The sequence below is a fragment of the Panthera uncia genome, assembly GCF_023721935.1.
Source record: "Panthera uncia isolate 11264 chromosome E2 unlocalized genomic scaffold, Puncia_PCG_1.0 HiC_scaffold_19, whole genome shotgun sequence".
Taxonomy (NCBI): domain Eukaryota; kingdom Metazoa; phylum Chordata; class Mammalia; order Carnivora; family Felidae; genus Panthera; species Panthera uncia.
The window spans coordinates 7103734-7130032 of record NW_026057588.1 but is presented as its reverse complement, the minus strand read 5'-3'; the positions used below and the strand labels follow the sequence as shown (position 1 = coordinate 7130032).

The window sequence follows — 26299 nt, the reverse complement described above, 5'->3', positions numbered from 1 at the left end:
TTTTTTTTTTTAATTCCTATCAACAAGTTTATTTTTTAAACATATTTTTCCTGGACCTAGGTTTGTAATTAAATTTATTTAAAACCAATAAGCAGCGCGCCTCTAAAATCAGAAAACTTGTTTAACAACCAAAAAATGACAAACGCTTCAAATCGGCCGTGTGCGAAAAGGAGCTACAGGCGGGGAAATTTATGCCGAGCCAATCCTTGGCCGCAAACACCGAGGGGCACTGGGATGACTTAAAGCCGCCCCACGGGGGCCGGAAGGTTTGGGACTGACCACGCCCCCCTCGCCGGCCCTGCGTTTGATCGAGCTGGTCCGGAACTCTTCTGTCTGGCCCCAGCGGAGCTACCCTGGAGGGTAAACTTCCGGTGACCGTACGACTTCCGTGCGGGGCAGCCGATTTGGCTAGTCCTAGGCGGACCGGAAGTCCGTCACTCCAGACTACCCGCCCCTTTCCTAAAGTGACGCACGGCGGGGTTGCCGGAAGAAGTGGCGAAGTTACTTTTGAGGGGATCCGAGAAGCGGCGGCGTGCCAGGGGCTACAGAGGAGGAGGAAGAGAAGCAGAGCAAGGGGACCGAGGCAGGTGCACTAGAGTATGGGAAGATGCGGGAGGCGTCCCGGGCCCGGGGCTTCCCGGCGTTCTCCGCGCTGCCCCCGCTCAGCCCCTTTCTCTCCTTCCCCCCCACTTCCGTAGCTCGCGCTGTCTCCGGCTGTTTCCAGGGCAACGGGAGTAAGAGACCCCCGCGAGAGGCGGCCCACGGGACCCTCGCGCGCAGCCATGAGCCCCGCCCCCCACTGGTGTTCGGAGAGGGGCGGGACCTGGAGCGAGGTATGGGGGCGGAGCGTGATGGGAGGAGGTGGAGGCGGGGCAGGATGGGAGGGGATGGGGCCGGACCTGGAGGGAGGGGTACCGATGGGGCGGGGCAAAGTGGCGGGGCGGGGCATTGTGGATAGAGTGAGGGTGCAAGCTACAAGGGTTGGGCGGGACCTAGAAGGAAAAGATGGGGAGGAGGTGGGGTCAGGATGGGAGTTGGGGGTGCTTCTTCTGCAGAGGTGGGGAGTAAGAGGAGGCAGGGTGAACTTGGTGGGAAGGGGGAAGTTAGGGAGGAGCACGATTGAAGCAGAAAGGGCAGTACCTGAAGAGGGAGTGGGCAGGATCCGGAGTGGGTGGAGCCTACATGAGGGGCGGGGTCTAGATGAGGGCAGGGCTTGAGACCCAGCCGGAAGATCTGGAGCAATCGTGGGTGGGGTCTGTCAGAATCGGAGGAGAGGTTTTACAGGCTGGCAGGGGCCTGGGGTGGGGTCTGTGTGCAGTAAAGGAGGAGTCTGGAGAGATGGAAGAAAGTGGTGCATCCTTCGAGACCTGGGGCTGGCCTAACCTGACCCTACCTGGCCCGACAAGGTTCTCAGTCCCCCTATATTCTGCAGGTTGCTCCGTGACTCCACCATGTCCGCTCCCACCACCAGTTCCCTGGACACCCCCTTGCCTGGTGAGCGACCCCTTTCCCAGCCCAGTCCCTCTCCCATTGCACACTTGGCAGGAGAAACTCACTGTGCTTCCCTCTCCCAGGAAATGGCCCGCCTCAACCCAGCGCACCCTCTTCTTCACCAGCTATAAAGGAGGAGGGTCCTGAACTGTGGCCTGTGGGTCCAGACCCTGATGTCCCAGGCGATGACTGGGCCCGTTCAGCCTGCAGCGAGGGTGAGATGGGGCCCAGGGACAGGGGCTCGGGATGGATACGGGGGGCCTTGAGGGGAGATCTAGGAGGGGAGAAAGATAAAAAATCAGAATGGGAGGCCCCAGTTTCTTGTTGATTTTTTTCTTCCGCTTCTTCTTGACAACTTATTTTTTTTTTCCTTCACTTTGCCTGTGAGTGTATTTTTTTCCTGCTTGACACCTTTTGTTGTTATTTGTTCTTTGGGGTTCACACATCTTTCCTTCTGAATTGCCGTCTCCCTGGTCACCCCCTATACACTGGCTCTTTGTGTCTTCTGTGTCGTGGGGATGGCCCTCTGGCTGCTGTTTCTTTTGGGGGCTCCGTCTCTCTCATGGCTTCTCTCCGCCCACCTCAGTCGTCCCAGACCCGGCAGAGGAACCAGAGCGCAAGCGAAAGAAGGGCCCGGCTCCAAAGATGCTGGGCCACGAGCTGTGCCGCGTGTGCGGGGACAAGGCCTCCGGCTTCCACTACAACGTGCTCAGCTGCGAAGGCTGCAAGGGCTTCTTCCGGCGCAGCGTGGTCCGAGGCGGGGCCAGGCGCTACGCCTGCCGGGGCGGCGGAACCTGCCAGATGGACGCCTTCATGCGGCGCAAGTGCCAGCAGTGCCGGCTGCGCAAATGCAAGGAGGCCGGGATGAGAGAGCAGTGTGAGTGCTGGGGAGGGCGCCGTGCTCGCCTGGCCTGTGCCCAGCCCCGGGGCCACCGCTGAGGCCTGTGTGTCCCGAATAGGCGTCCTGTCGGAAGAACAGATCCGAAAGAAGAAGATTCGGAAGCAGCAGCAGCAGCAGCAACAGTCACCTGTGGGGCCATCGGGCGGCAGCAGCTCAGCCCCTGGGCCTGGGGCTTCCCCTGGAGGGTCTGACGGAGGTGGCCAGGGCTCCGGGGAAGGCGAGGGTGTCCAGTTAACAGCCGCTCAGGAACTAATGATCCAGCAGTTGGTGGCGGCTCAGCTGCAGTGCAACAAACGCTCCTTCTCCGACCAGCCCAAAGTCACGGTACCGCCCCTCCCGCAGCCTTGAAGGGTGATGAGGCCAGTTGGGGGAAAGCCATCAGGGCTGCAGCCCAGGGCATGGGGAGGGAACAAGGCTCCAGAGGGTGGGGCCTTGGAGAGGAGGGTCTCCTAGGGCGCATTCTTTGCCTCAAGATGTCCCCTCGGCCTCGGGCTCATTGGAGGAATCTGTGAATAACCTTGACCCCCGCCTTGGCCCTAGCCCTGGCCCCTGGGCGCGGACCCCCAGTCCCGTGATGCACGCCAGCAGCGTTTCGCCCACTTCACGGAGTTAGCCATCATCTCAGTCCAGGAGATTGTGGATTTTGCCAAACAGGTGCCTGGCTTCCTGCAGCTGGGCCGCGAGGACCAGATTGCCCTCCTGAAGGCATCTACCATTGAGGTAACGGGCAGCCTTCCCATCCTCAACATGGCCCTTCCTTCCTGCCCACAGGGAACCCCAGGGATAAGCCTCAGGACAGATGTTGGGGGAATAGGGATGAGCGAGACCCCTCTGGTGGTTGCCCTCGTGGGGACGATATCCTACAGGGGGACGTCGAAATACTAAACAGAGAGTCAGAGCCTCCCATGAGCCAAGGAGAGAGAGGAAACGGGTTGAGGCTGAGAAAAATTGAGGATTGGCTGGGAGGACGCACTCTAAAGAATGTGCTGAAAAGGCCATTCAGAAGAGTTGACATTTAAACCAAAGCAACAGTAACAAATAAGTATTGAGTTACTAGTGGACCCCAGGCTCCATTCCAAGTCCTGGATAGGTCGCAGTGAACAAAACATGGCTGTCCCCATGCCCTGCAACCACCTGGGGAGAGTATCCTGGGAGGAGGGTGCTGTGGGCGTTGAACCTGGAGGAGGGAGAGCTTGGAGTGTCGGGCGTGCTGACTGCAGGCCGGGGTGACTGAGGGAACGTGCTTGGGGGCAGAGGGGTGAGAGGTGATTCTGGCAAGATTAGGTCCCCCCACGGGCCAAGAGAGGAGAGACCAGTGGCTTCCAGGTCACAGGGACTCGTGGCGCCCCTGCCCCTGCCTCCTCCTCTCCCTGCTGCCCACAGATCATGCTGCTAGAGACAGCCAGACGCTACAACCACGAGACAGAGTGCATCACTTTCCTGAAAGACTTCACCTACAGCAAGGATGACTTCCACCGCGCAGGTGTGGTGGGGAGAGGGCTGGGGGGGTGCAGGGCCGTTGCCCCTGGGGAGAGGGCTGGGAGGGTGCAGGGCCGGCGCCCCTGCCGGGCCTCTACTGGTGGCAGACCTCAGGCCATCTCGCTCTTGTCTGAGCCTCTATTTTTTTTACCTCCAAAGCGGAGTGAGCCAGCCTCAAAATGAGATGAAAATGTATTTATTGAGTGCTGAGTCTGTCCGCTGGGATGCAGTGCGGGATGAGACAGAGGGGTGTGTGCTCTCACAACGGGGCATCTTGATAGGAATTAAGAAAAGACACTCCCTCCTTCCCAAACCTGGTGTCACTGGAGGGAGGCCAGATCTCAGTTCATTGTGAAGTTCGCAACCGTACGCGGTAGGTCCCTGCTGCCCGAGAGCGCTTACCTGGGGACGTGACCTAGGCAGTCGGCTGCTGGAGGAAGTGCGTATGAACTGAGGCCTGAGGGGTGAGGTGTATTGCCTAGGAAGAGGAAATTGGGGGGTAACAATGCCCACCAGGGAACCCCATGTACCATAAAAGCCTTGTTCTCTCTCAGGCTCGGGCTTCACTCTGTGAGTCCAACTCTCCCCCATCATCTCTTCCCGGGGCACCTCTGTATTTTCCTAACCCCATATTCTTCCTTTCCTCTAGCCGCTGGCCCTCCCAGTCCCCTTTGAATATGAGTGTGGCAGGGGAGCACTGAGCGGGGAGAATGTTTCTGGCAGTGGGCTCAGCACATACAAAGGCCCTGAGGTGGGGGAAGAGCTGGATGGTGTTAAGGAACTACAAGGAGGTCCAGGCATCTGGAACACAGGGAGATGAGGCTGGAGAGGAGGTCGGGGTCCTACCGCTTCCCCCCATCCTCTGCCATTGTCCTCCAGTGCCTCTCCCTGGAACGCTGTCGGGGCCCCTCACTGGGTTCTCCAAAGTGTGTCTGTTCATACAGCGGTTGGAAGGGTCGTATTCATAGTTAGCTCACGTCCCTCCTCTTGCTCGCTACCCCTGCATGGCTCCCGTCTCACTGGGAGAAAAGCCAGAGTCCTTGCCATTTTTCACAGGCTCCAAGGGGCCTCTCCACCCCCAGCTCCCTTTGTTCATCCTCCTCCAGCCACACTGGCCTCCTCCCTCTTACTTGAACCCACCAAACATGCTCCCGCTTCAGGCTTTTGCAGTTGCTTGGCCAACATGGGCGACCACCTCCTCCTGGTTTGCATGGGACCTTTGTGGTGTCAACATTTGGAAGCCTCAAGGCCCAGAAAGCTGCCCAGTCCTGGGGAAGACAGACAGGTGGTGCCCACGTGGAACACTCAAAACATCCTCGTGACTCATCCCCTCCCCTCCTGGTTGTTTCTCAAAGGTCACCCTACCATGTGGCCTTCCTACAGCGTCACCCTACACACTGGCCACCTTGTCTAAGATGTTGATTTGATTTTCGATGCCCCGATTACCTTTCCTTGTGTTACTTTGATCCAGCTCACAGACCAGATGGTTTAGTTACACGTTTGTCTGTTGGGTTCCCTCAACCCCCAAGTGCAAGTTCCGCAGGAGGGGAGGCTGTGTCTTCTAAACAGCTCTGCCCCAGGGCCTGCCACATAGTAGGTGCTCAACAGAGTCTGAAAAACGAATGAATGAACTACTCCTGGGGATGAGTTCAGGCCTTGCTCCGTGAGCATTGGAAGCCACCACAGGGGTGACGCAGTGTGACCTAGGTTTAAAAATCTTTCTTTTTCGTTAGGAGAGAACCGGGGAGGTCGGGAAGGAGGTGAAGGCAGTGATGAGGTAGCAGAAACTACTGAATAAATGTTCACATTCATTATTCATCCCTTTATTCAGGCAGGGGTTAGGGCGCACTTCCCCCGTGCCAGCCACTCGGATGGGGACACAGCTGAACAGAAATGACCAGAAGGCTAGCATTGCTGCCGTGTCCCTCGCCCCGCTGATAGCAGCGTCAGGGACCCGGGCTGGGGCCAGTTCGGGGCTGGGGGAGCTCATCCGGCCCCGCCTCCCGCCCCCCCCAGGCCTGCAGGTGGAGTTCATCAACCCCATCTTCGAGTTCTCCCGGGCCATGCGGCGGCTGGGCCTTGACGACGCGGAGTACGCCCTCCTCATCGCCATCAACATCTTCTCCGCTGACCGGCCCAACGTGCAGGAGCCGAGCCGCGTGGAGGCCCTACAGCAGCCGTACGTGGAGGCCCTGCTCTCCTATACGCGCATCAAAAGGCCGCAGGTACGGGAGCCCACCCCTCCCAGGGCCCTGGCGGGGACAGGCAGTTCAGGCCCCACGTGGGGTCCGCCGCGGGCTGAGGTTTTGCTTCCTCATCAGAGCCGGGCCCTGTCTGCTGCCCCCACTGCCTGGCTCCTCTGGCGGCGCCCTGAGCCCTGGCCGGTGTCCTCTTGGCCAAGTCTGTCCTCAGGCCTCTGTCCCGTGACCAAGGAGCCAGGCCCAGTGCAGGCATAGGGGCGGGGCTCCCCACGCTCTGCCCGGCCCCTGCCTACACCGGTGGTCCGGCTGGGCTGACCAGAGCCCACCTCCCTCCTGCCCCCCCCCCACCTCCCCGCAGGACCAGCTGCGCTTCCCCCGGATGCTGATGAAGCTTGTGAGCCTGCGCACGCTGAGCTCTGTGCACTCAGAGCAGGTCTTTGCCCTGCGGCTCCAAGACAAGAAACTGCCGCCTCTGCTGTCTGAGATCTGGGATGTCCACGAGTGAGGGGCCTGGCCGCCCTGCCCCACAGCCCTGTACCCTCCAACGCATGGACGTTGTCGCCCCTTCCTCCTCCTGGAGTGGGAAGGAGCCGGGCCTGGGGTCCCATCTTGTGGCTTATAGCACAAGCCCTGGCCCCACCAGCCCTCAGCCCTCGGGTGAGCCCCCGTTAGGGTCCAGGAGGCTCCCTCCCTGCCCACTGAGTCTTCCTGGGAGGGCTGGGTGGGTCCTAGATCCCAACCTCTGACCCTCCTAGCACTACCGGCTGCCCTCCCCACCCAGCTTACACCTCAAGCTCACTGCGCAGTGCACCTTGAACAGAGGGAGTGGGGGGCCCGTGGCTCTCCCTGACAGCCTGAAAAACCGCAGGCCCCCTCCCTCTGTTCCTTTTATTTAATAAAAACTAAAAAAAGACAAAAACAGGAAAATAAAGTATGAATAGAAACCTGCCCTGAGCCAGAGTGAGTTCAAGATGTACGGGGGATGGGATCAGCCACCTGAACCTTGTGTTGCTAGGCTGGTGGAGGGTTCAGGGTGATGTGACTGAGTGCGGGGGTGGGGGAGGAAGTGGGGTGTCCAGAAGAGGCTGACGGCCTTGGGGTCATCTTCCTGTACTAGGTGAGTTGGAGACTGCCGAAGGACAAAGAACACTTAAGTGGATGAAGGGTCAGGCTCTCCGTCCACAAATGTTTCCTGAAGCCACTGGGCAGTGTGCTGGCCATTCTGGGGATGCAGATGATATTCACGTAACGTGTGGGGAGGGGGGGGCACTTACTATGTGGCAAACACAATTTTAGGCACTGGAAACACCAGAGAACAAGATAAAGCCCCTCCTGGGAGGTGGCTACCAGTCAGGGCTGGCAAAGGGGGGATGGATGGGGCCAGCTAGCATGGAAGGGAATAGGGGCTTTAATGCAGGCAGCGCGTGGCAGCATGGGAGCCCAGAAGTAGAAGGCAGGCAAGTCCTCACACAGGATATCATGTCCCAGGGGGGAACCTAAACCATGACAAGGGGGCTGGGCCCCCAAATTGAGGGGAGGGCGCGTGCCAGGTCTGGGAGGTGGGAGAGTCTGGTGATTTCAGAGTAAGGGACGGGCTGTGGACATCTCTTAGTCCCTCCTTCTCCTGTGCCAGGCTCCCAAGGGGTCTCAGAAGTGAGCTGGGTGGACAGTCCTGGCCAAGAGTGAAGGGGGTGTTGCTTGGAGGGATGGGCTGGGTACTGAAAGGTGTGGTTTTTCTTTCGAGCAGCTGGGGGTAAGGTGACTGGGGAAGTGACTATTTACGAGAAGTCCTGTTCCAAGCAGTGTGCCGGGCGCCCCCAGGTGTGCCCGCCCTGCGCTAAGTCTAGTTTACAGGTAGGGAAACCGAGGCATGAGACAGAGGTGACCGGACCTCCCCTACACGGGCAGGGCAGACGTCAGGTCTTCCGCCAGCGGAAAGAAGGGCCGTGCGCAAGTTGTCCTCACGCCTAGGCCTTCCGCAGAAAGCAGGCCCGCGAGCGGAGGATACGCGCGATGCCCCCGCGGGCGGGGAGGCGGGGCCGGGAGGACAGGGGGGCCGGCCGCGCCGCCGCGCCGCCGCGCGCAACGAGAGCCGGAATCCGCCGAGCTGCAGTCGGAGGGGGCGTGGCTTAGGAGCAGGCCCCTCTCTCAAGGCGGGGCGGGGTTTGGCGAGAATATATGGAAAGTGGGAAGAGGCAACATCCTAAATTGGACGGACGGGGTGTGGCCTAGCCCCAGTTGAAAGGAGGGGCGTGGCTCGAAGGCTTGTCGGGGCGTGGTCTCGCCCTACTTGAGCGGGAGGGGCGTGGCCCAGGGCGGCGCGCGGCGGCTCTGAGCCTGCGCGCGCTGGAGTCAGGGGTCACAGCGACGTAGGCTGTGGCGGGAAACGCTGTTTGAAGCGGGTGAGTGAGGGGAGAAGGGGGCTTGAAGGGACTCGACTTGGCAGAGAAGGAAGGTGGAGGAGTCGGGCATGTAGGCCTGAGAGAAGGGTTGCGAAGGGGAGCGTGGAGGCGGGAGGGCGCGCGGTAGAGGGGCGAGGGCCAGTGGTTCTGGGCGCGTGCGCGGGGGCGCGCAGGAAGATGATTGGGGCTGGGGGGCCCCTCGGGATGCGGGGGGCTCTTGTGCTGGGCGCCTGGCCCCTGGGGTGAGCTGGGAGATGTACCCTGGAGGATCTTTGGGGCGACGGGATCCCGGACGCAGTGGAAGACTGAATTGGTGCACGTGGTGGCATGCTGTTATGCTTTATTCTCTAAATATTGAATACTCCGTGCCAGGCACTGTTCTAGAAGCAGAGGCTACAGCCCGAACAAGTCAGAGAAAGTCGTTGGCTCAGGAGAAGACAGACAGTAGACAAGTGATAAGTAATAACGATAAAGCAACGCTTTCAGGGTTTGATACCTTATCCGAAGTGAAATAAAACAGGGTAGCCTGTTTCTTTAGCTGGAATAATCAAAAATCCTCTCTCTGGGGAAGTGACATTTGACAGAGAAGTCAGCCATGTAAAGAAAGATTTGGACAGGGGGACCATCAGGTGCAAAGGCCCTGAGGTGGGAAGGAATTTGGCTCCTATTCCAGGTTCCACAGGGAGCCATGGGAGGTTTTGAGCGTCAGAGCAACATGACCCACCCTGCGTTTTGAAAAAGTCCCTGGGTGCTGATTGAAGATGGGATTGTGGTGGGAACAGGAATGCGAGGAGGAAGACCAGTTAGGAGACAAGTGGGGACATTGGCTCAGACCACAGTGCTGTCAGCTTCAGGTTGTCTTCGGGGTTTGAGCCAGCAGGACGCGGGGGTGTAAGGAAGAACTCAGGCTGCTGGGGTATGTGGTCTGGCTGGATGGAGAGAGAAGGCGGAGGCAGAACGGATTCGGGGTGCCACTCTGAGGTGACAGTGAGTGGGCAGGGTTTAGGGAGAGGCAGGTTGATGATGTCACCTTCTCAGCTTTATAGCCCCACCCAGGCCAGGTTACCTGTCTACCCCCAGCCCTGGCTGCACTTCACCACCCAGGCCTCCTGTTCCGTAGAGACGCTCCTTTCCCACCGAAGGCCTTTGCCACGCTGTTCCTTCTCCTGCGATGCTTTTTCTTCTCTCTTCGGTCCCTTTCACTCAGCTGCTCTCAAGAACAGGCACTTTCCTGGGCACTGGGAAGCCAGTCATAATTCAGTTTGGTTGGGGAGAGGACAGGAGATCTCAATCCAGATTGCTCTGAGCCAAAACGAGGCAGCACTAGTCTTTGGGAAGCGAGAGAAGCTCCAGGGACTTGGGAAATACTTGGGTCGGTGGCACTCGAGAGGAGTCTAGACTGCCGCACCTTGAAGTGACCTGCGTTCCGGACACCGCGTGAGCGATGCTGGGACCCTAACTTGAGTGAGACCCTGACCCCTGTTTTTTGTTTTTTGTTTTAAGTTTTTAAATTTATTTTGAGAGAGGGAACGAGAACGTCAAGCAAGCTTTGCGCTGTCAGTACAGAGCCCAATGCAGGGCTTAAACTCACCAACCACAAGATCATGATCTGAGGCTTTTCTTTTCTTCTTTTTTTTTTTTTTTTAATTTTAAGATTTTTATTTTTAAGTAATCTCGGTACCCAATGTGGGGGCTCAAACTCACAACCCCGAGATAAAAAGTCACATGCTCCACCGACTGAGCCGGCTGGGCCCCCAGTGAGGCCTGTTTAAAAAAAATTTTTTTTTTAATGTTTATTTATTTTTGAGAGAGAGAGAGAGACAGAGCGCGAGTGGGGGAGGGGCAGAGAGAGAGGGAGACCCAGAATCCGAAGCAGGCTCCAGGCTCGGAGCTGTCGGCACATCAGCACAGAGCCCAGCGTGGGGCTCGAACTCATGAACCACGAGATCATGACCTGAGCTGAAGTCAGATGCTCAACCGACGGAGCCGCCCAGGCGCCCCGATTTATCTTACTGTCCGTCCCCGCAATGCCGAATGAAAACTCTGTGAGAGCAGGGATTCTGTCTTGTCTCCTGCTCTGTCTCATGCGCCCTGAAGAGTGCCTAGGACAGGGTGAAGATTGAAGGAACTCACAGAATCTTCACAGAAGCTCCTGAGGCAGGTGCTGTCACCCTCCGACGCGATGACTAGAACCAAGGCCCAGAGAGGTGAAGCTGTCTCGCCAGGGTGACACAGCTGGCTTGGAGGGTTCAGAGGCTCATCCCAGAGCCCCATTCTGAGCCAGCACCGCAGACTGCCGGCCTCCAGGGGTGTCTGGCGAGGTACGGGGGTGAACTCTCTACCCAGCGAAGGAGACAGACTGGGGACGGATTCCTCTGCTGGCTCGCCCCTGTGCCCTGGCTCACGCACCTAGCGAGGGAAAGGTTAAATAGTTGCAAAAGTACCTGTTCCGTCTGCCCCCTCCCCAGAAAACGACCTGCTTTTCGTGCTTTGGCCTCATCCCTCCTCTGGGCCTCCCTGACTCTCACTACCCTTGTCGCAGGCCAGGGACCATCTGGGCCTGTGTCTGACTCCCCCACCAGACGGGAACCCCTTGAGGTCTGCTGCTTCTCTGCGTCCTCAGCATTGCCCGGCACGGGCTTTGGGAAGTGTGTGCCGGGTGAGACTGCCCCCCTGCTTTTCTCAGCCACCTGACTCCTCTGTCTGCAGAGACCCAGCTCCAGTTCAGCTCTTCCAGGAGAGTCGGCGACCCCCCGGGGCACCCCAGGCAGCTGGTCCTACTTCCCTTACTGTACAGGTGCACCCAACCCAGAACTGCTTCAGAATGTGAGCCCCCCAAAAACAGGGGTCAGGGGGCACCCAAGTGGCTTAGTCGGTTAAGCGTCTGACTCTGGATTTTGGCTCAGGTCTTGATCACACAGTTTTGTGAGTTTGAGCCCCGTGTCGTGCTCTGCACTGGCAGCGCAGAGCGTCCTTGAGATTCTGTCTCTCTCTCTCTCTTTCTCTCTCTCTCTCTCTGTGCTCACATGCTGTCCCTGTCTCTCAAAATAAATCTTAAAAAAATTTTTTTAATAAATTGAAGTTAAAAAAAGAATAAACAGGCCTCGCTGAGAAGGTGACATTTGAGCAAAAACCTAAAGGAGGGGAAGGAGGAAGCCATGGGGACATCCGGGGAAGAGTAGGGCAGTGGGAACAGCTTGTGCAAAGGTCCTGAGGTAGGACCAAGCCTGGCACGTTCAGGGAAGAGAGAGGAGACAAGTGGCTGGAGCCAAGTGGACAAGGGGGAGAGGGCAGGAGATAGTGTCTAAAAGGGAAGGGGGTGATTGCGCAGGGTCTGTGGGCTAGCCGGAGGGGTTTGCTTTAGCTCTGCATGAGATGGGACCCAGGGGCCAGGTCCAAGGGGAGGAGGGGTGGGATGACCTGGCATATTCGTATGGGATCTCTCTGGTTACTGTGCGAAGAGTATACACTGAGGGCTCCTCATTCATTCAACACATCGTTCTCCAGCACCTGCTGTGCACCAGGCTCTGTTGTAGACACCCTCAAATGCTTCAGTGACAGGGCAGACCAGATCCCTGCCGGCACTGGGCTCAGGTTCCAGCAGGGGGAGACAGACACAAAGCAGTGCACAAAATAATGCTGCCAACAACCTCTGAGAACCAGAGGGGCAAGGCTGGGAGCCCAGCGGGGGCTGGGAAGTGCTGAGACTCGGTCCATTGGCAGTAGAGCCTATGGGACTGACAGGTGTGTTCTGAGGGGAAGGGAGAAGCTGGGGTGACTCTGAGGTGGTTGGCCTGGTGGGAGTTGCCTCTTCCCGAACTGGGGGAGGCTGTGGGATGCAAGGAGCAGGTCAGGGCAGGGGAAGGCGAGGGGCCCGGCTTTGGAGTGTGAGATGCCTGAAGACACACATGCTCAGTGAGCAGCTGGGTTGGGCAGGCTGGGGCCTGGGGGGCGGTCTGGGCTGGAGACAGGAAGGCAGACGTGATCATCGGCATAGAGGTGGCAGTGAAAGCCATCAGATAGAGATGGGACAAGAACCCCGAAGGAGGGAGTGTCACAGAAACCAGCGGGCACTGAGCGTTGTCTATTTGCCAGTGAAGGGTCGAGAAAAGGAGAGGGCCCCGTGTTTCCCCAGCTCCTGTCCTGTGCCAGGACACACTGGGGCCTCTTTCCTTCTAATCCTTCCTTGCCTATGATGGGGAACTAGCATAGGAACCTCGATTTTGCTCCCGGAGTCCCCTTCCCTCCCACCGCACCCTCCTGGCCGCAGCCCGCTGACCTGGGGAGCCAGACTGCCCCCCTCCCGCCTCCCTCTGCCAGGCCAGGGCTGGCCACTGCCCCTCTGCCCCACCCAGGCCTCCCCCCCGCAGGTCCGAACTCCGTCTCTCTGGCCGCCTGTATGGCTGGAGCAAAGGCCTCCAGGCTTTTTCCTTCCTGTGGGATAAGCCACTCGTAGGCACAAAAGGAGAGGCCGTACAGGGCCTCCGTCCCTGTTCAAAGTGTGTGTGTGCCGGTCCCAGCAGCGCTATCCATGATAGGCCAAAGGTGCAGACGCCGCCAATGTGCACTGAGCGACGAACAGATCAACACGACGTGACGCAGCCACACAGTGGGGCAATATTTGGGCGTAAGAGGGAATGAAGGGCTGACACCTTCTGCATCCCGGTGAACCCGGAAAACGCTATCCTAAGTGAAAGAAGCCAGACACGGAGGGACACATATTGGAAGGGTCCATGAATAGGAAAGGCCCAGAATAGGCAAATCCAGAGACAGACAAAGTTGGTTAGTTGGGAAAGTGGGGTGGGGGTGGGCTGAGTTGAGGGGTGATGGCCAAAGGGGTGTGGGGATTCATTTTGGGGTGATGAAAAGGCTCTAAAGTTGACTGTGGTGATGGTCACACAGCTACGAATATACTAAAAGCCATCAAACTATACACTTGAAATGTGTGGGTCACATGGTGTGTGAATTCTATCTCAATAAAACCGTCCCGGAATGGCTGGGTTGGTCAGTCAGTTAACGTCTGACTCTTGATTTCTGCTCAGGTCATGATCTCGTGGTTTGTGAGTTTTAGCCCCGAGTTGGGCTCCGTGCTGAAGGCACGGAGCCTGCTTGGGATTCTCTCTCTCTCCCTCTCTCTCTGCCCCTCCCCTGCTCATGCTCTCTCTCAAAATAAATAAGTAAAACATGGAGCTCCTGGGTGACTCAGTTGGTTAAGTGTCCGACTTTGGCTCGGGTCGTGATCTCACGGTTCGTGGGTTCAAGCCCCACATCAGGCTCCGTGCTGACAGCTGAGAGCCTAGAGTCTGCTTCATATTCTGTGTCTCCTCTCTCTCCCTGCCCCTCTCCCACTCACACTCTGTCTGTCTCTCTCTGAAAAATAAACATTAAAAAATTAAGTAAATAAGTAAAATAAATAAACAAGCATAAAGCTGTCCCATCTTGCCCCCCCGACCCCCCGGGAAGCCAGTGTTACCAGTTTATTACCTATCTTTCCAGAATTATGCGTTAAAAACAAACATGCTTATACATATTCTCCCACACACCTTGTAAAAATGTTATTTTTAAAATTTTACGTATTTTCCCCAAACTTTTTTTTTTTTTGGTAAGTAATCTCCACACCCAATACGGGGCTTGAACTCACAACCTTGAGATCAAGAGTCGCATGCTCCACCAACTTTTGTTCTGAAAAGGCACCCCTCTAACTTTTGTTCTGAAAAATTGCAAGGCTGCGTAGAAGTTGCATGACAGGGGCCCTGGGAGACTCAGTCGGTTGGACGTCCGACTTCAGCTCAGGTCATGATTTTGCTGCTCGTGGGTTCGAACCCCGCCCTCGGGTTCTGTGCTGACAGCTCTGAGCCTGGAACCTGCTTCCAATTCTGTCTCCCTCTCTCTCTCTTTCCCCTTTCCCCCACCATGCTCTGTCTTTCTCAAAAATAAATAAACATGAAAATTAAAAAAAAGTTGCATGACAGATACAACAAAGCCCTGTGTACCCTTTGCCTGGACTCACCAGCTGTTAACATGCTGCATCATTTGCTTTATCTGGATGCACACACACTTTTCTTTCTTTCTTTCTTTCTTTCTTTCATTCATTCATTCATTTATTTATTTATTTATTTATTTATTTTAAGTTTATTTATTTATTTTGAGAGGGAGAGAGAATCCCAAGCAGGCTTGATGCTCACTGTGGAGCCTGATGAGGGGCTCAATCTCATGACCTGAGTCGAAATCAAGTCGGACGCTAAACCGACTGAGCCTCTCAGGTGCCCCATGTTTTCTTTTTTGGCTGAACTATTTGTAAGTTATAGTCATCATGGTACCTGACCTCCAAAAACTCTAGCAGAACAGTGACATCCTACAGAACTGTGGTTTAATCATAATCAGACCATTTAACCCACGGCAATACTGTTACCTCTTATTCAGTTTGTCCAGTTTCCTGGTAACATTCTGCATAGCTATTTTCTTTCTAATTAATTTTTTTATGTTTTTTATTAGTTTTGAGAGAGAGAGAGAGAGAGAGAGACGGCGTGAGCAGGGGAGGGGCAGAGAGAGAGAGAGACCTGGAATCCGAAGCAGGCGCCAGGCTCTGAAATGTCAGCACAGAGCCCGACACAGGGCTCTAACTCACGAACCGTTAGACCATGACCTGAGCTGAAGTCGGACACTTTGCCGACTGAGCCACCCAGGCGCCCGTACATAGCTATTTTTGAGATATATATATATATATATATATATATATATATATATATATATGTATTTTAAGTAGGCTTCATGCCTAGCACAGAGCCCAGTGTGAGGCTTGAACTCACAATCCTGAGATCAAGACCTGAGCTGAGATAAAGAGTCAGATGTTTAACCAACTGAGCCACCTAGGTGGCCCTGCTATTTTTTATTTTTTTTAGTGTGTTTTTATTCATTAGAGAGAGCACGTGCATGCACATGTGTGCACGAGTGGGAAAGGGGCAGAGAGAGCGAACAGAGGATCTGAAGCAGGCTCCACTCTGACACCAGTGAGACTCCACTCGAACTCACAGACTGTGAGATCATGACCTGAGCCGAAGTCAGATGTTCAACTGACTGAGCCACCCAAGTGCCTCTGTTTTTTATTTTTTAATCTAAGATCTGATCTGGGGTCATGTTACATTTAGTTGCCAGGACTGTGCAGTCTCTCCTTCAATTTAAAAGTTTCCTGGCATTCCAGCCCCCACCCTTCCATGCCATTGACATTTTTGAAGATTCCAGACTGGTAATTTTTGCAGGCCAGTCCTTACTTTGGCTTGATTGTTTCCTAATGCAAAGAATCAGGGCAAACTTTTTTTAGACATTTTTTTTCCTAATACGAAAAGATAGCGATCTAAGTACACCGTTCTGCACGTTGGTTTCTCTAACAATGGGTCTTTGAGAGCCCTCCACATGAATGCATAGAGAGCTTCCTCATTCCTTTATACAGCTGCATAATATTCCACGGAACAGTCTTCATATAATTTATTTAAACAGTCCCCCAGGGGAGGACATTTAGGTGGTTTCCAGTCTTTTGCCATTGCAAACAATGCTGCCGGAAATAACCTCGTAAATGCAGTTTCTCATATGTGATAGTATATCTATAGCACAAACCCCTAGGTGGGGAAATGGGGCCTTCCAACTTTTATGTTTTAATGGAGGTGGAATTTACATATAGTGAAATGCACAGGTTCTCAAGTGGACAGTTGTGGGTAAGGTACATTTTTGTCAGCCCAGAAAATTCCCTCGAGCCCCTTCTCAGTCAGCCTCTCCCTCCTGGTAAGCAACCACTAGCCTAATTTCTAGCACCATAGATTAATCTATTCTGGAACTGTGTAGGGGTGCCTATGTGGCTCAGTCGGTTAGGCATCCCACTCTGGATTTCAGCTCAGGTCATGATCTCACAGTTTGTGGGTTCAAGTCCCACATTGGGCTCTACACTGACAGCGTGGGGCTGCTTGGGATTCTCTCTCCCTCTCTCTGCCCCTCCCCCATGTGCACCTGTACACGCACTCTCCCTTTCAAAAATAAACATTTTAAAAAAACAAGTTAAAAAAAAAAAACTTTGTGAATGGCACTACACCATATATACTCTCTCACTTTCAATTGAGGTGAAATTAACCATTTTAAAGTGTAGAGTTCGGTGACATTTAGTACGTTCACAATGTTGTACATCTACCACCTCTGTCTGCTTCCAGAACATTTTCATCCCCCCCAAAAGGAAGACCCCATACCCCTTAGCAGTCACTCCCCATTCCTGCAATGCATACTTGTGTGTCTGGCTTCTTTATTTAAAAAAAATTTTTTTTTTAAATGTTTGTTTATTTTTGAGAGAGAGAGAGAGTGCGAGCAGGGGAGGGGCAGAGAGAGAGGGAGACACAGAATCTGAAGCAGGCTCTAGGCTCCCAGCTGTCCGCACAGAGCCCGACGTGAACTCACAAGCTGTGAGATCATGACCTGAGCTGAAGTCGGACACTTAACCACCTGAGCCGCCCAGGCGCCCCTATGCATCTGGCTGCTTCTGTGCAGCATATTTTTGAGGTTCATCCATCCATTGTGTCACTCAGTAGCTGCCTCCTGTCTGATGCCGAGACGTATTCCATTGTATACCATCCTGAACATTTGCCAACAACACATCCCCAGTCAGTTCAGGAGTTTTCTGTGCTCTATTTGTTAAGGTCCGGGCTAAGCTGCTGGAACAGAGACCCCACGGCACGGTGGCCCGGGCAAGATACAAGTGTATTTCTCCACATAACTGCCCTCAAGTAGGCATTTCTGCCCCAGAAGCTTGTCAAGGGGACTGGGTTCCTTCCATCTTGTAGCTCTGCGTTCCCTGGGGTGTTGTCCTTGACCCCGTGGTCAAGGTTGGCTCACCCCCACCGTATCCATGCTCTAGCCATAGAGAAGGGAGAGGAGGCTAGAAGCAAGCTTCCTTTTAAGGCTGTCCCAGTCATTCCTTCCATGAGATAACTCAGTAGAGTGACCATCCCTAGCAGTGCATGCTGGGAAATGTAGTCTCCGGCTGGGTTGCCTGCAGCAGCTCAGAGGCAAGGGGTCCGCTGCAAAAGGACGAAGGGGAGACTGGATCTGGGGTTTGGGTGGGGTTACGGGATCCAGAGGTGTTCACTTGAACTCAGGGCAGCTGACCTTCGCCCTTCCTGCCCTCCCTCCCGACTGGGTCTGGGGTCTGCCTTAGGTTCCTATACTCTGTCTAGGCCTGGATGCTGGGAGACATAAACTTTTAAAAAACTTTTTTCTTTTTTTTAATCTTAAACTGATGGGAAGATCCAAAGAATAATACAAAGAGCATATACCCTTTACCCAGATCCACGTTTTAACATTTTCCCTTACTTGTTTTATGATTTGTCTGTACATAAGCTTTCTTTTTCTCCTCTCTACACACATATGCCACCTAAAACAAATTTTTTTTAATAGCTTGCATACATCATGGTTATTTACCCTTAATAGTTGAATGCGTATTTTAAGTTTTTATTTATTTATTTATTTTGAGAGAGAGAGAATCCCAACCAGACTCCCACCTGCCAGCACAGAGCCTGATGTGGGGCTCAAAATCACGAAACCTTGAGATTATGACCTGAGCCGAAACCAAGAGTCGGATGCTTAACTGACTGAGCCACCCAGGCACCCTGAGTGTGCATTTTCTTAGAATATTCTCTTACAGAACCATAGTGAAGTTGCCAACCTAAAGAGGCTTAACTTGAATACAATCTTCTGTCGAACCTACTAGAGGATGTGTACTTTTGTACCAATATATCTTGTCAAAATACGCCCCAAAATGATTTTTTATATGTTGCAATTAAGAAAACATATAAATGGGGCGTCTGGGTGGCTCAGTTGGTTAAGCATCTGACTTCGGCTCAGGTCATGTTCTCGTGGTCCGTGAGTTTGAGCCCCACATTGGGCTCTGTGCTGACAGCTCGGAGCCTGGAGCCTGCTTCGGATTCTGTGTCTCCCTCTCTCTCTGTCCCTTCCCTGCTCTCTCTCTCTCTCTCTCTCTCTCTCTCTCTCGTGTGTGCTCTCAACAATAAATAGTTAACATTTTTTTAAAACGTCAAGTTTATTTAAAAAAAACCTATAAACATGTAAATTGCAGCCTCTATTTGGTTTTTTGTTTGTGTTTACTACATTAGATCCTAGATTACAAGGGGAATACTATAAAGGGCATTTGGGGGGATTGTTAGAGAAACTGGAAAATGGACTCTTCATGTTGTGATTGGATTGTTAAATGTCCTGGATTTGATCACTGCACCTTGCTGGGTATAGAGAATGTCTTTGGGACGCCTGGCTGGTTCAGTCAGTACGGTGTGTGACTTTTGATCCCAGGGTTGTGGGTTCAAGCCCCACTTGGGGCACGGAGCCTGCTAAGAAAGAGAGAGAATGTCTTTGTCCTTCAGCAACACATTGTAAAGTACACAGGGGTCGAGGGGCATAATATCTAACTAACATATCTACCTGACGCACAGCTCACTCAACTGACTCAGAAAAAGTAAATCATGTGATGATGTGTGCATATTACCGTGTTACGTATGGAGGAGGTAATGAAGCAAATGTGGCGTCAGGTTGACACTTGGGGAATCTGGGTGAAGGGTGTGCAGGTGTGGAAATTTGGACTTATTTCAAAATTAAAAGGGCTCTGTTTCTGTTTTATTTTTAAGGGGGAGGGAAGCCTCTGAAGTGTTTTGAGCTGGAAAGGGACCAGATCAGATTTGTGACTGGCCTGAAGAGGTGCTTCCCGGCCGCTTGTCGAGTGAAGGCCCGGGCAGGCAGGGTGACAGGCGGGTGTGGACATCAGAGAGGGAGGTTTATGAAAGGAAGGGATGTGCTAAGGACCAGGTGTGTGAGTGTGTGGAGGCCCTGCAGACCGGGTGACAAGGGGTTGGCCAGGGGCAAGCAGACAGCAGAAAGGATGTGGAGGGTTTGAGCACGTGAGGAGAGGGTTACACCGAGGTGGGGAGTGGGCTGTAATCATAGTAACTGAGAGTATTTGACACGTGGAATGTGCCACCACCCGTGAGCCTGCGGGTAGAGGGTCGTGTTACTCTTGAGGCACTCTGGAGAATGGAAAAAAGGCTCACGGTCACGGTTGGTACACGGGGGGTTCAGGAGGAAGACGGGAACCTTCTCCGAGCCTTGACTTGCCCCACAGGATGGATGGCAAGCGGCGGCCGGGCCCGGGCCCTGGGGTGCCCCCCAAGCGGGCCCGTGGGGGCCTCTGGGATGAGGATGAGCCGTCTCAGCCCTCCCAGTTCGAGGAGGAGCTGGCGCTGATGGAGGAGATGGAGGCAGAGCACAGGCTGCAGGAACAGGAGGAGGAGTTGCTGCAGCCGGCCCTGGAGGGAGCCGCGGACGGTGAGACCCACGGCGGGAACCCCCTGCCCCCCCCCCCTTGCCTGTGAACCGTGTCGGCCACGAGGCTCACTTTGAGCTCCGTGAAGTGCCGGCCTCTGGCCTCACACCAGCATGAATTCTGGTTGTCTGCAGCTGGCCTCACACCAGCATGAATTTGTTGTCTGCAGCTCCAGTTCTGACCTTCACCCTTGACCCCATGACCTCTCCCGAGTTTCCGGCCAGACCCAGAGCCCCGCCTCCACCTGACTTTCTCTGCACATCAGGCGCCACCTGAGAGATCGTGGGCTGGGTTGGGCGGGCCTCCCAATGGGGAGGACCACCATTCCACGTAGCCTGCCTCCCTCCCCCCACCCAGGGCAGTTCTCCCCAACGGCCATAGATGCCCGCTGGCTTCGCCCCTCCCCGCCCTCCCTGGATCCCCAGACGGAGCCCCTCATCTTCCAGCAGTTGGAGATCGACCATTACGTGGGTGAGCTTGGTGGTCAGGCCTGGTGGGTGGGCGGAGGGGCCCAGGGCTCCTGGGGTGCAGGCTGGGCCGGGTCAGCACCTCTGGCTTTGAGAGAAGAGATGGACACGGACAGTCCCCATCCAGGTGGCCAGGGCTAGGAGACGGAGGGACAGGGCTGTGGGTGCCGGAAGGGGCAGCAAGAGGGAAAGTGGTGGTGCAGGTGTCCAGCGGGGCTTCCTGGAGGTGGGGACTGTCCTCCAACTGCGGCCTGAAGGTAAGAGCCGGCTCCTTGCCGAGGAGGGAGGCGTGCAGTTCGACATCCGTCCGTCCATCCAGTGTCCATCAGGAACAGCCAAGCATCTGTATTGAGCCAGGCCCTATTCCTGTCAGACCAGGTCCCTGCTCTCACAGGCTCACCTTCTAGAAGGATAGGCAGAATAAAAAAGGAAATGGAGCCTCAGGTGGCCGTGAGGGTTATGGCGGAACATAAAGGAGGGTAGGGGTGCCAGACTGTGCATCTTGGAGGTCTGGGAGAGCCTCTCTGAGGAGGCAACAAGGAGCCACGGGGCTGTCTGGGAAAGAGGGGTTCTGGGCAGAGGGTCCTGAGCAGGCAGCAGGTCTGGAACGTTTGAGGAACAGCGAGATCAGTGTGGTAGGAACAAGGAGCGAGGGGAGGGGGGAGGGGGGGCACATGAGATCCAGCCCGCCGAGGCAAGGACTTCGGGGCTCCGTTCTGAGCAGGCCGGAAAAGTCTTTGGGGAGACCCAACCCCAACTCACAGGTTAGAAGGCTCCCCGGTAAGAGAGGGAAGGGACAAGTTACAGGCGGGGAGGAAACATTGCGTTCCCCGGATCTGAGCAAGAACTCGCGCTGCGAAAATATAAGAAGCATTCAGATCTCGACAGCGAGAAGACAGTCCAGTCCAAAAGTGGACCAAACACCCGGGTAGACAATTCACTGGAGGATACGCAGGCAGGAATAAGCTCAGTGTCACTGGCTGTCAGGGAAACGTAAATGACAGCCACACTGAGACCTGACAACCTATTAGGAGAGCTAAAAGAAAGCCCAGCGACACGAGCGATCATCGATAAGGATGCAGAGCCACCGGAAAGCTTGCTCGTGCCCCGCTGGTGGGAACGCTGTGTGTTGCTGCCCCTGTGGGAAACGGTCTGGAAGTTTCCTAGAGTTCAACCTACTCTTCCCCCGCCCCCAGCTTTATTAAGATACAAGAGTTAAATCTGCTTTTTCCATAGGATCAGGCAATTCCAGATATTTCCCCTGAAGGAATGAGAGCCAGGAGACTGTGATTCCGTTTATACGGATAGACTGAAAAAAACAAAATTAAGGGCACCTGGGTGGCTCAGCTGGTTAAGCTTCTGACTCTTGATTTTGGCTAAGGTCATGGACTCACGGTTTGAGGGACCGAGCCCCACATCTACACTGATGATGTGGAGCCCGTTTGGGATTTTCTCTCTCCTTCTCCTGCCCCTCCCCTGCTCATGCTTGTAAGCGCTCTCTCTCACAAGATAAATAAATAAGCTTTTTTTTTTGAGTTGAAAGAAAGACAAAATTAGAATGACGGAGAGTGGACCATCAGTGCCAGCGGGTGTGGTTCCAAAAATGCATCTCGCAGGAGCTGTTTGGAGCGATGGAGCGGTTTTGTACCCTGATTTTGATAGTGGTCACATGAAGCTGTGTAAAAGATGTGTTAAAGCTCCTAACTGCACACACAACGTCGATTTTACTTTTGTTTTTAAATACTTACTTTTGAGAGAGAGTGCGCGCACACGTGAGCGGGAGAGGGGCAGAAAGAGAGAGCAAGAGAATCCCAAGAAGCGCAAAGCCCCACACAGGGCTCAAACTCACCAACCATGAGATCGTGATGTGAGCCGAAGTTGGGCACTCAAGTGACTGAGCCACCCAGGCGCCCCTCAGTTTTACTTTTCAAAAGAAAATATATTTTGCAAAAAGAGGGCAGGGGGCTCCTTCTAGCTGTAGGAGGTAGACCAAGATGAAAAGGAGACCAGTGGGGAGGCGCTCGAAGCCGAGTGGACAGCGTGGAAGGCGGGTGTGGGCAGAGGCACCCCGTGCTGCGGGAACCAGGGGGCTGTGTTCCCAGCAAAGGAGAAGCCTGGGGAGGCAAACCTTTGAGGAATACGGAGGGGTAGCCTCTGCCTCATCCTGTGAACCCTCCACCCCCAGGCCTGGCGCAGCCCCTGCCTGGAGCAGCCCCGCCACCCCCCGGCCCCGTCCCTGTCCTCCGTGCCTTCGGAGTCACTGATGAGGGCGTGTCCGTCTGCTGCCACATCCACGGCTTTGCTCCCTACTTCTACACCCCGGCGCCCCCTGGTGAGTGGCCCTGACCCACAAGACCCCCGCCCCAGCCCTCCGGAGTCCCCCTGCACTTCTGACCGGCTCTCCCCACCCCCCCAGGTTTTGGGCGCGAGCACCTGGGCGACCTGCAGCGGGAGCTGAATGCCGCCATCAGCAGGGACCAGCGCGGAGGGAAGGAGCTCGCGGGGCCGGCCGTGCTATCTGTGGAGCTGTGCTCCCGGGAGAGTGAGTGCCCCGCCTCCGGGTCCAGCAGGCACGGTTCCCTCCGGGCCGGTGCCAGCCTCGTCTGTTCGCAGGCATGTTCGGGTACCATGGGCACGGCCCCTCCCCGTTTCTGCGCATCACCCTGGCGCTGCCGCGCCTCCTGGCCCCCGCCCGCCGCCTCCTGGAGCAGGGCATCCGTGTGCCGGGCCTGGGCACCCCCAGCTTCGCGCCCTACGAGACCAATGTGGACTTTGAGATCCGGTACGGCCCCTGCCTCACCTCTCCAACCTCCGCCCCCGCTTCCGCCCCCGCCCCCACCCCGCTAGTCAGCTTCTGCCTCCTGCTCTTCGTCCCCTGTCCAGGTTCATGGTGGACACGGACATCGTCGGCTGCAACTGGTTGGAACTCCCAGCGGGGAAATACCTCCTGAGGCTGGAGGGGAAGGTGCGGGGCTCACCGGGGGGCAGGGGCACAGAGCCGGGCCCCTGCAGCCGCTGACGTGCCCCACCCCTACAGGCCACGCATTGTCAGCTGGAGGCGGACGTGCAGTGGTCTGACGTGGTCAGTCACCCGCCAGAAGGGGAGTGGCAGCGAATTGCGCCCCTGCGCGTGCTCAGCTTTGACATCGAGTGTGCTGGCCGCAAAGGTCTGTCTCCGGGTCTCGGGGCTCCTCCCTCCCTCCCTTTAGACTCGTGACATGCCAGTCTTGCCCCACGAGCCCCCATACTTCTTGAGCTCGCTGAGGAAGGAGTGAACATGAAAATGGACAGTTATCATAAGATTCTCGCTTGGAGGATGGTGGAGAGTGACAGGGCATCTCCGACAGGTGGGCGGGAAGGCCTTAGGAGCGATGCGGCAGGCCTTGTGAAGAGGGACAAGCGGGGGTGTATGGGTGGGGAGAACCTCTGCGCCCCCCACCCCTCCCAGAGAATAGGAAGTGCAAAGGCCCTGGGGCAGGACCCAGTCTGTGAGGGGCAGGGAGAGGGCCAGAAGAAGAAGGCAGAGGGGAACAGCGTGGGTCATGCGAGGGCCGTAGGCAGTGGGGTTAGGAATCGACAGGCTGGGGAGATTTGGGTGTGCAGCTCCCCTGATGTGTCACAGAGGAAAAGAAGAAGTTCGGTCCCCTGCATCCCCCTCCTTCCTCCCTGCGCAGGCATTTTCCCGGAGCCTGAGCGGGACCCCGTGATCCAGATCTGCTCACTGGGCCTGCGCTGGGGTGAGCCGGAGCCCTTCCTACGCCTGGCGCTCACCCTGCGGCCCTGCGCCCCTATCCTGGGCGCCAAAGTGCAGAGCTACGAGCGGGAGGAGGAGCTGTTGCAGGTGGCTCTCATTCCATGTCCCTTTATGTCCTCAGAACCCCCCACCCAGCCTCCACATCCCGGGTGCAAGGCCATGTCCTCTGCATGCTGAGACGCCAAGTCCACGGGTTCAGATCCCTTTGCCTTGGTGGGGGAGGGGGTGTGTGAACATTTCCCGTCTGGGTCCTGTGTTATTTTCAGAAGCAACTGCCCGATCTTACTGCAACGGGCAAGAGGGCTCCAGGCTCGCTCTTGGGGACTTCTGGAATGTTCCAAGAGCGGGGAGGATCCATGCTAGGGGGACGATCAGGATGACAACCAGGGTGATCCTGTGTGCTCCCACCCCACAGGCGTGGTCGACCTTCATTCGCATCATGGATCCCGATGTGATCACCGGCTACAACATCCAGAACTTTGACCTTCCATACCTCATCTCCCGGGCCCAGACCCTCAAGGTAGGGCAGGAAGGTTAGGGAGGCTTGCCTTTAGATGCGCCACTGGGGGCCGAAGGGGTGGGTGGCCGCCCTGCTCCTCCTTGCTGCTTTTCCCTTGTGGCTCTGTCCCCCTTGGGTGGTCTGGCTTGCTCTGCGTCCCTGCAGCCCACCACCCCCAGTGGCTCCAGGGACGTCACCGAAAAGCCAGCTCTGGCCCCATCCCTGCCCTGCTCGAAGTCCAGAAGGTTATTTGGCTTTTGCAGAGGCAAGGAGAGCGTTTATGGTTAAATAAGGAAAGGCCTGTGTGTTGGAAGGGCAGACGGAAGCGTGCGTGGGGATAGTGTCTTGTCTTCTAGACTTTAAAATATGTCAGCCAAAAAATAAGGAAAAGGGGATTCCTTGAAATGTATGGCAAAACCTTGATGCTTGTTGAACCTGGGAGTCACTGTACGGGGCGGGCTAATTTGCTAGGGCTACCTGAACAGTACCGCAGGCTTGTGTCTTCTTGCAGGCTGGAACTCAGAAGTCCAAGATCAAGGCCTCACAGGCTTGGTTCCTTCCGAGGCCTCTCCTAGCCTCTGGTGGTCTCAGACATACCTGGGGTGTCGAAGGCGGCCTCTCCGATTCTTCAGCTTGTCTTCTAATTTGGGCATATCTCTGCCCAAATTTCCTCTTTTTCTAAGGACACTGTGGTCTTGGGTCAGGGCCAACCCTGATGATCTCAACTTGATCACTTGTAGAGACCCTATTTCCAAAGAAGTTACGTTCTGAGGTGTGGAGGTTAGGACTTCAACATCTTGGATTGATGTTGACAACAATTCAACTCACAACAGTGGTTATGTTGTATCGTTTCCTCCTTTTCCTTATGTTTGGCCAGTTTCGTGATGAAAAATTAAAATCACGTTTGGGGCGCCTGGCTGCCTCTGTTGGTAGAGTGTGCAACTTGATTTTCAGGGTCGTGAGTTCAAGCCCCATATTGGGCATGGAGCGTACTTAAAAAAGTACAATAAAATGGTGTTTTAAAAATCATGTTGGGGTGCCCGGATGGCTCAGTCGGTTAAGCGTTCGACTCTTGATTTCGGCTCAAGTCATGACTTTGAGCCCCACATCCAGCTCTGTGCTGACAGTGCAGAGCCTGCTTGGGATTCTCTCTCCCTCTTTCTCTCTCAAAATAATTAAACTTAAAAATTTATTTATTTATTTATTTATTTATTATGAAATTTATTGTCAAATTGGTTTCCATACAACACCCAGTGCTCATCCCAACAAGTGCCCTCCTCAGTACCCATCACCCACCCACCCCTTCCTCCCACCCCCCATCAACCCTCAGTTTGTTCTCAGTTTTTAGGAGTCTCTTATGCTTTGGCTCCCTCCCTCTCTAACCATTTTTTTTTCTTCCCCTCCCCCATGGTCTTCTGTTAAGTTTCTCAGTATCCACATAGGAGTGAAAACATATGGAATCTGTCCTTCTCTGTATGACTTACTTCACTTAGCATAACGCTCTCCAGTTCCATCCACGTTGCTACAAAAGGCCAGATTTCATTCTTTCTCATTGCCATGTAGTATTCCATTGTGTATATAAACCACATTTTCTTTATCCATTCATCAGTTGATGGACATTTAGGGTCTTTCCACAATTTGGCTATTGTTGAGAGTGCTGCTATAAACATTGGGGTACAAGTGCCCCTATGCATCAGTACTCCTGTATCCCTTGGGTAAATTCCTAGCAGTGCTACT

At 55.0% G+C, this 26299-nt stretch overlaps 2 protein-coding genes across 4 annotated transcripts in view; both read left to right on the top strand.

The window, feature by feature from the left end:
- The first annotated feature begins 396 nt into the window (after positions 1-396).
- Positions 397-7020, top strand: NR1H2 (nuclear receptor subfamily 1 group H member 2). The gene is made up of 10 exons (XM_049622032.1): positions 397-587; positions 699-833; positions 1433-1494; positions 1575-1706; positions 2078-2368; positions 2451-2716; positions 2933-3112; positions 3776-3875; positions 5888-6096; positions 6431-7020. Exons 3-10 carry the CDS (start codon positions 1452-1454, stop codon positions 6575-6577), a joined length of 1368 nt encoding a protein of 455 aa, XP_049477989.1. The 5' UTR covers positions 397-587; positions 699-833; positions 1433-1451; the 3' UTR covers positions 6578-7020.
- Positions 7021-8269: 1249 nt separating this feature from the next.
- Positions 8270-26299, top strand: part of POLD1 (DNA polymerase delta 1, catalytic subunit) — a 29237-nt gene continuing 11207 nt past the window's right edge. For 2 of the 3 annotated variants that reach the window (XM_049622031.1, XM_049622029.1), the window contains exons 1-10: positions 8271-8474; positions 19642-19844; positions 20200-20313; positions 22495-22641; positions 22726-22851; positions 22923-23091; positions 23193-23274; positions 23347-23476; positions 23984-24150; positions 24479-24583. In XM_049622031.1, the coding sequence (XP_049477988.1) occupies positions 19643-19844; positions 20200-20313; positions 22495-22641; positions 22726-22851; positions 22923-23091; positions 23193-23274; positions 23347-23476; positions 23984-24150; positions 24479-24583 (1242 nt within the window). In that variant the 5' untranslated portion in view covers positions 8271-8474; position 19642. Of the gene's footprint in view, positions 8475-19641; positions 19845-20199; positions 20314-22494; positions 22642-22725; positions 22852-22922; positions 23092-23192; positions 23275-23346; positions 23477-23983; positions 24151-24478; positions 24584-26299 lie in introns of all 3 variants that reach the window. The other variant, XM_049622028.1, reaches the window with a different exon arrangement.

Bases quoted from the DNA above. Each gene is read 5' to 3' on its own strand.
- NR1H2 (XM_049622032.1), top strand. From the start codon at position 1,452: ATGTCCGCTCCCACCACCAGTTCCCTGGACACCCCCTTGCCTG. The intron at 3,113-3,775 runs GTAACGGGCAGC...TGCTGCCCACAG, and splicing joins TGAAGGCATCTACCATTGAG to ATCATGCTGCTAGAGACAGC. The intron at 3,876-5,887 runs GTGTGGTGGGGA...CGCCCCCCCCAG, and splicing joins GGATGACTTCCACCGCGCAG to GCCTGCAGGTGGAGTTCATC.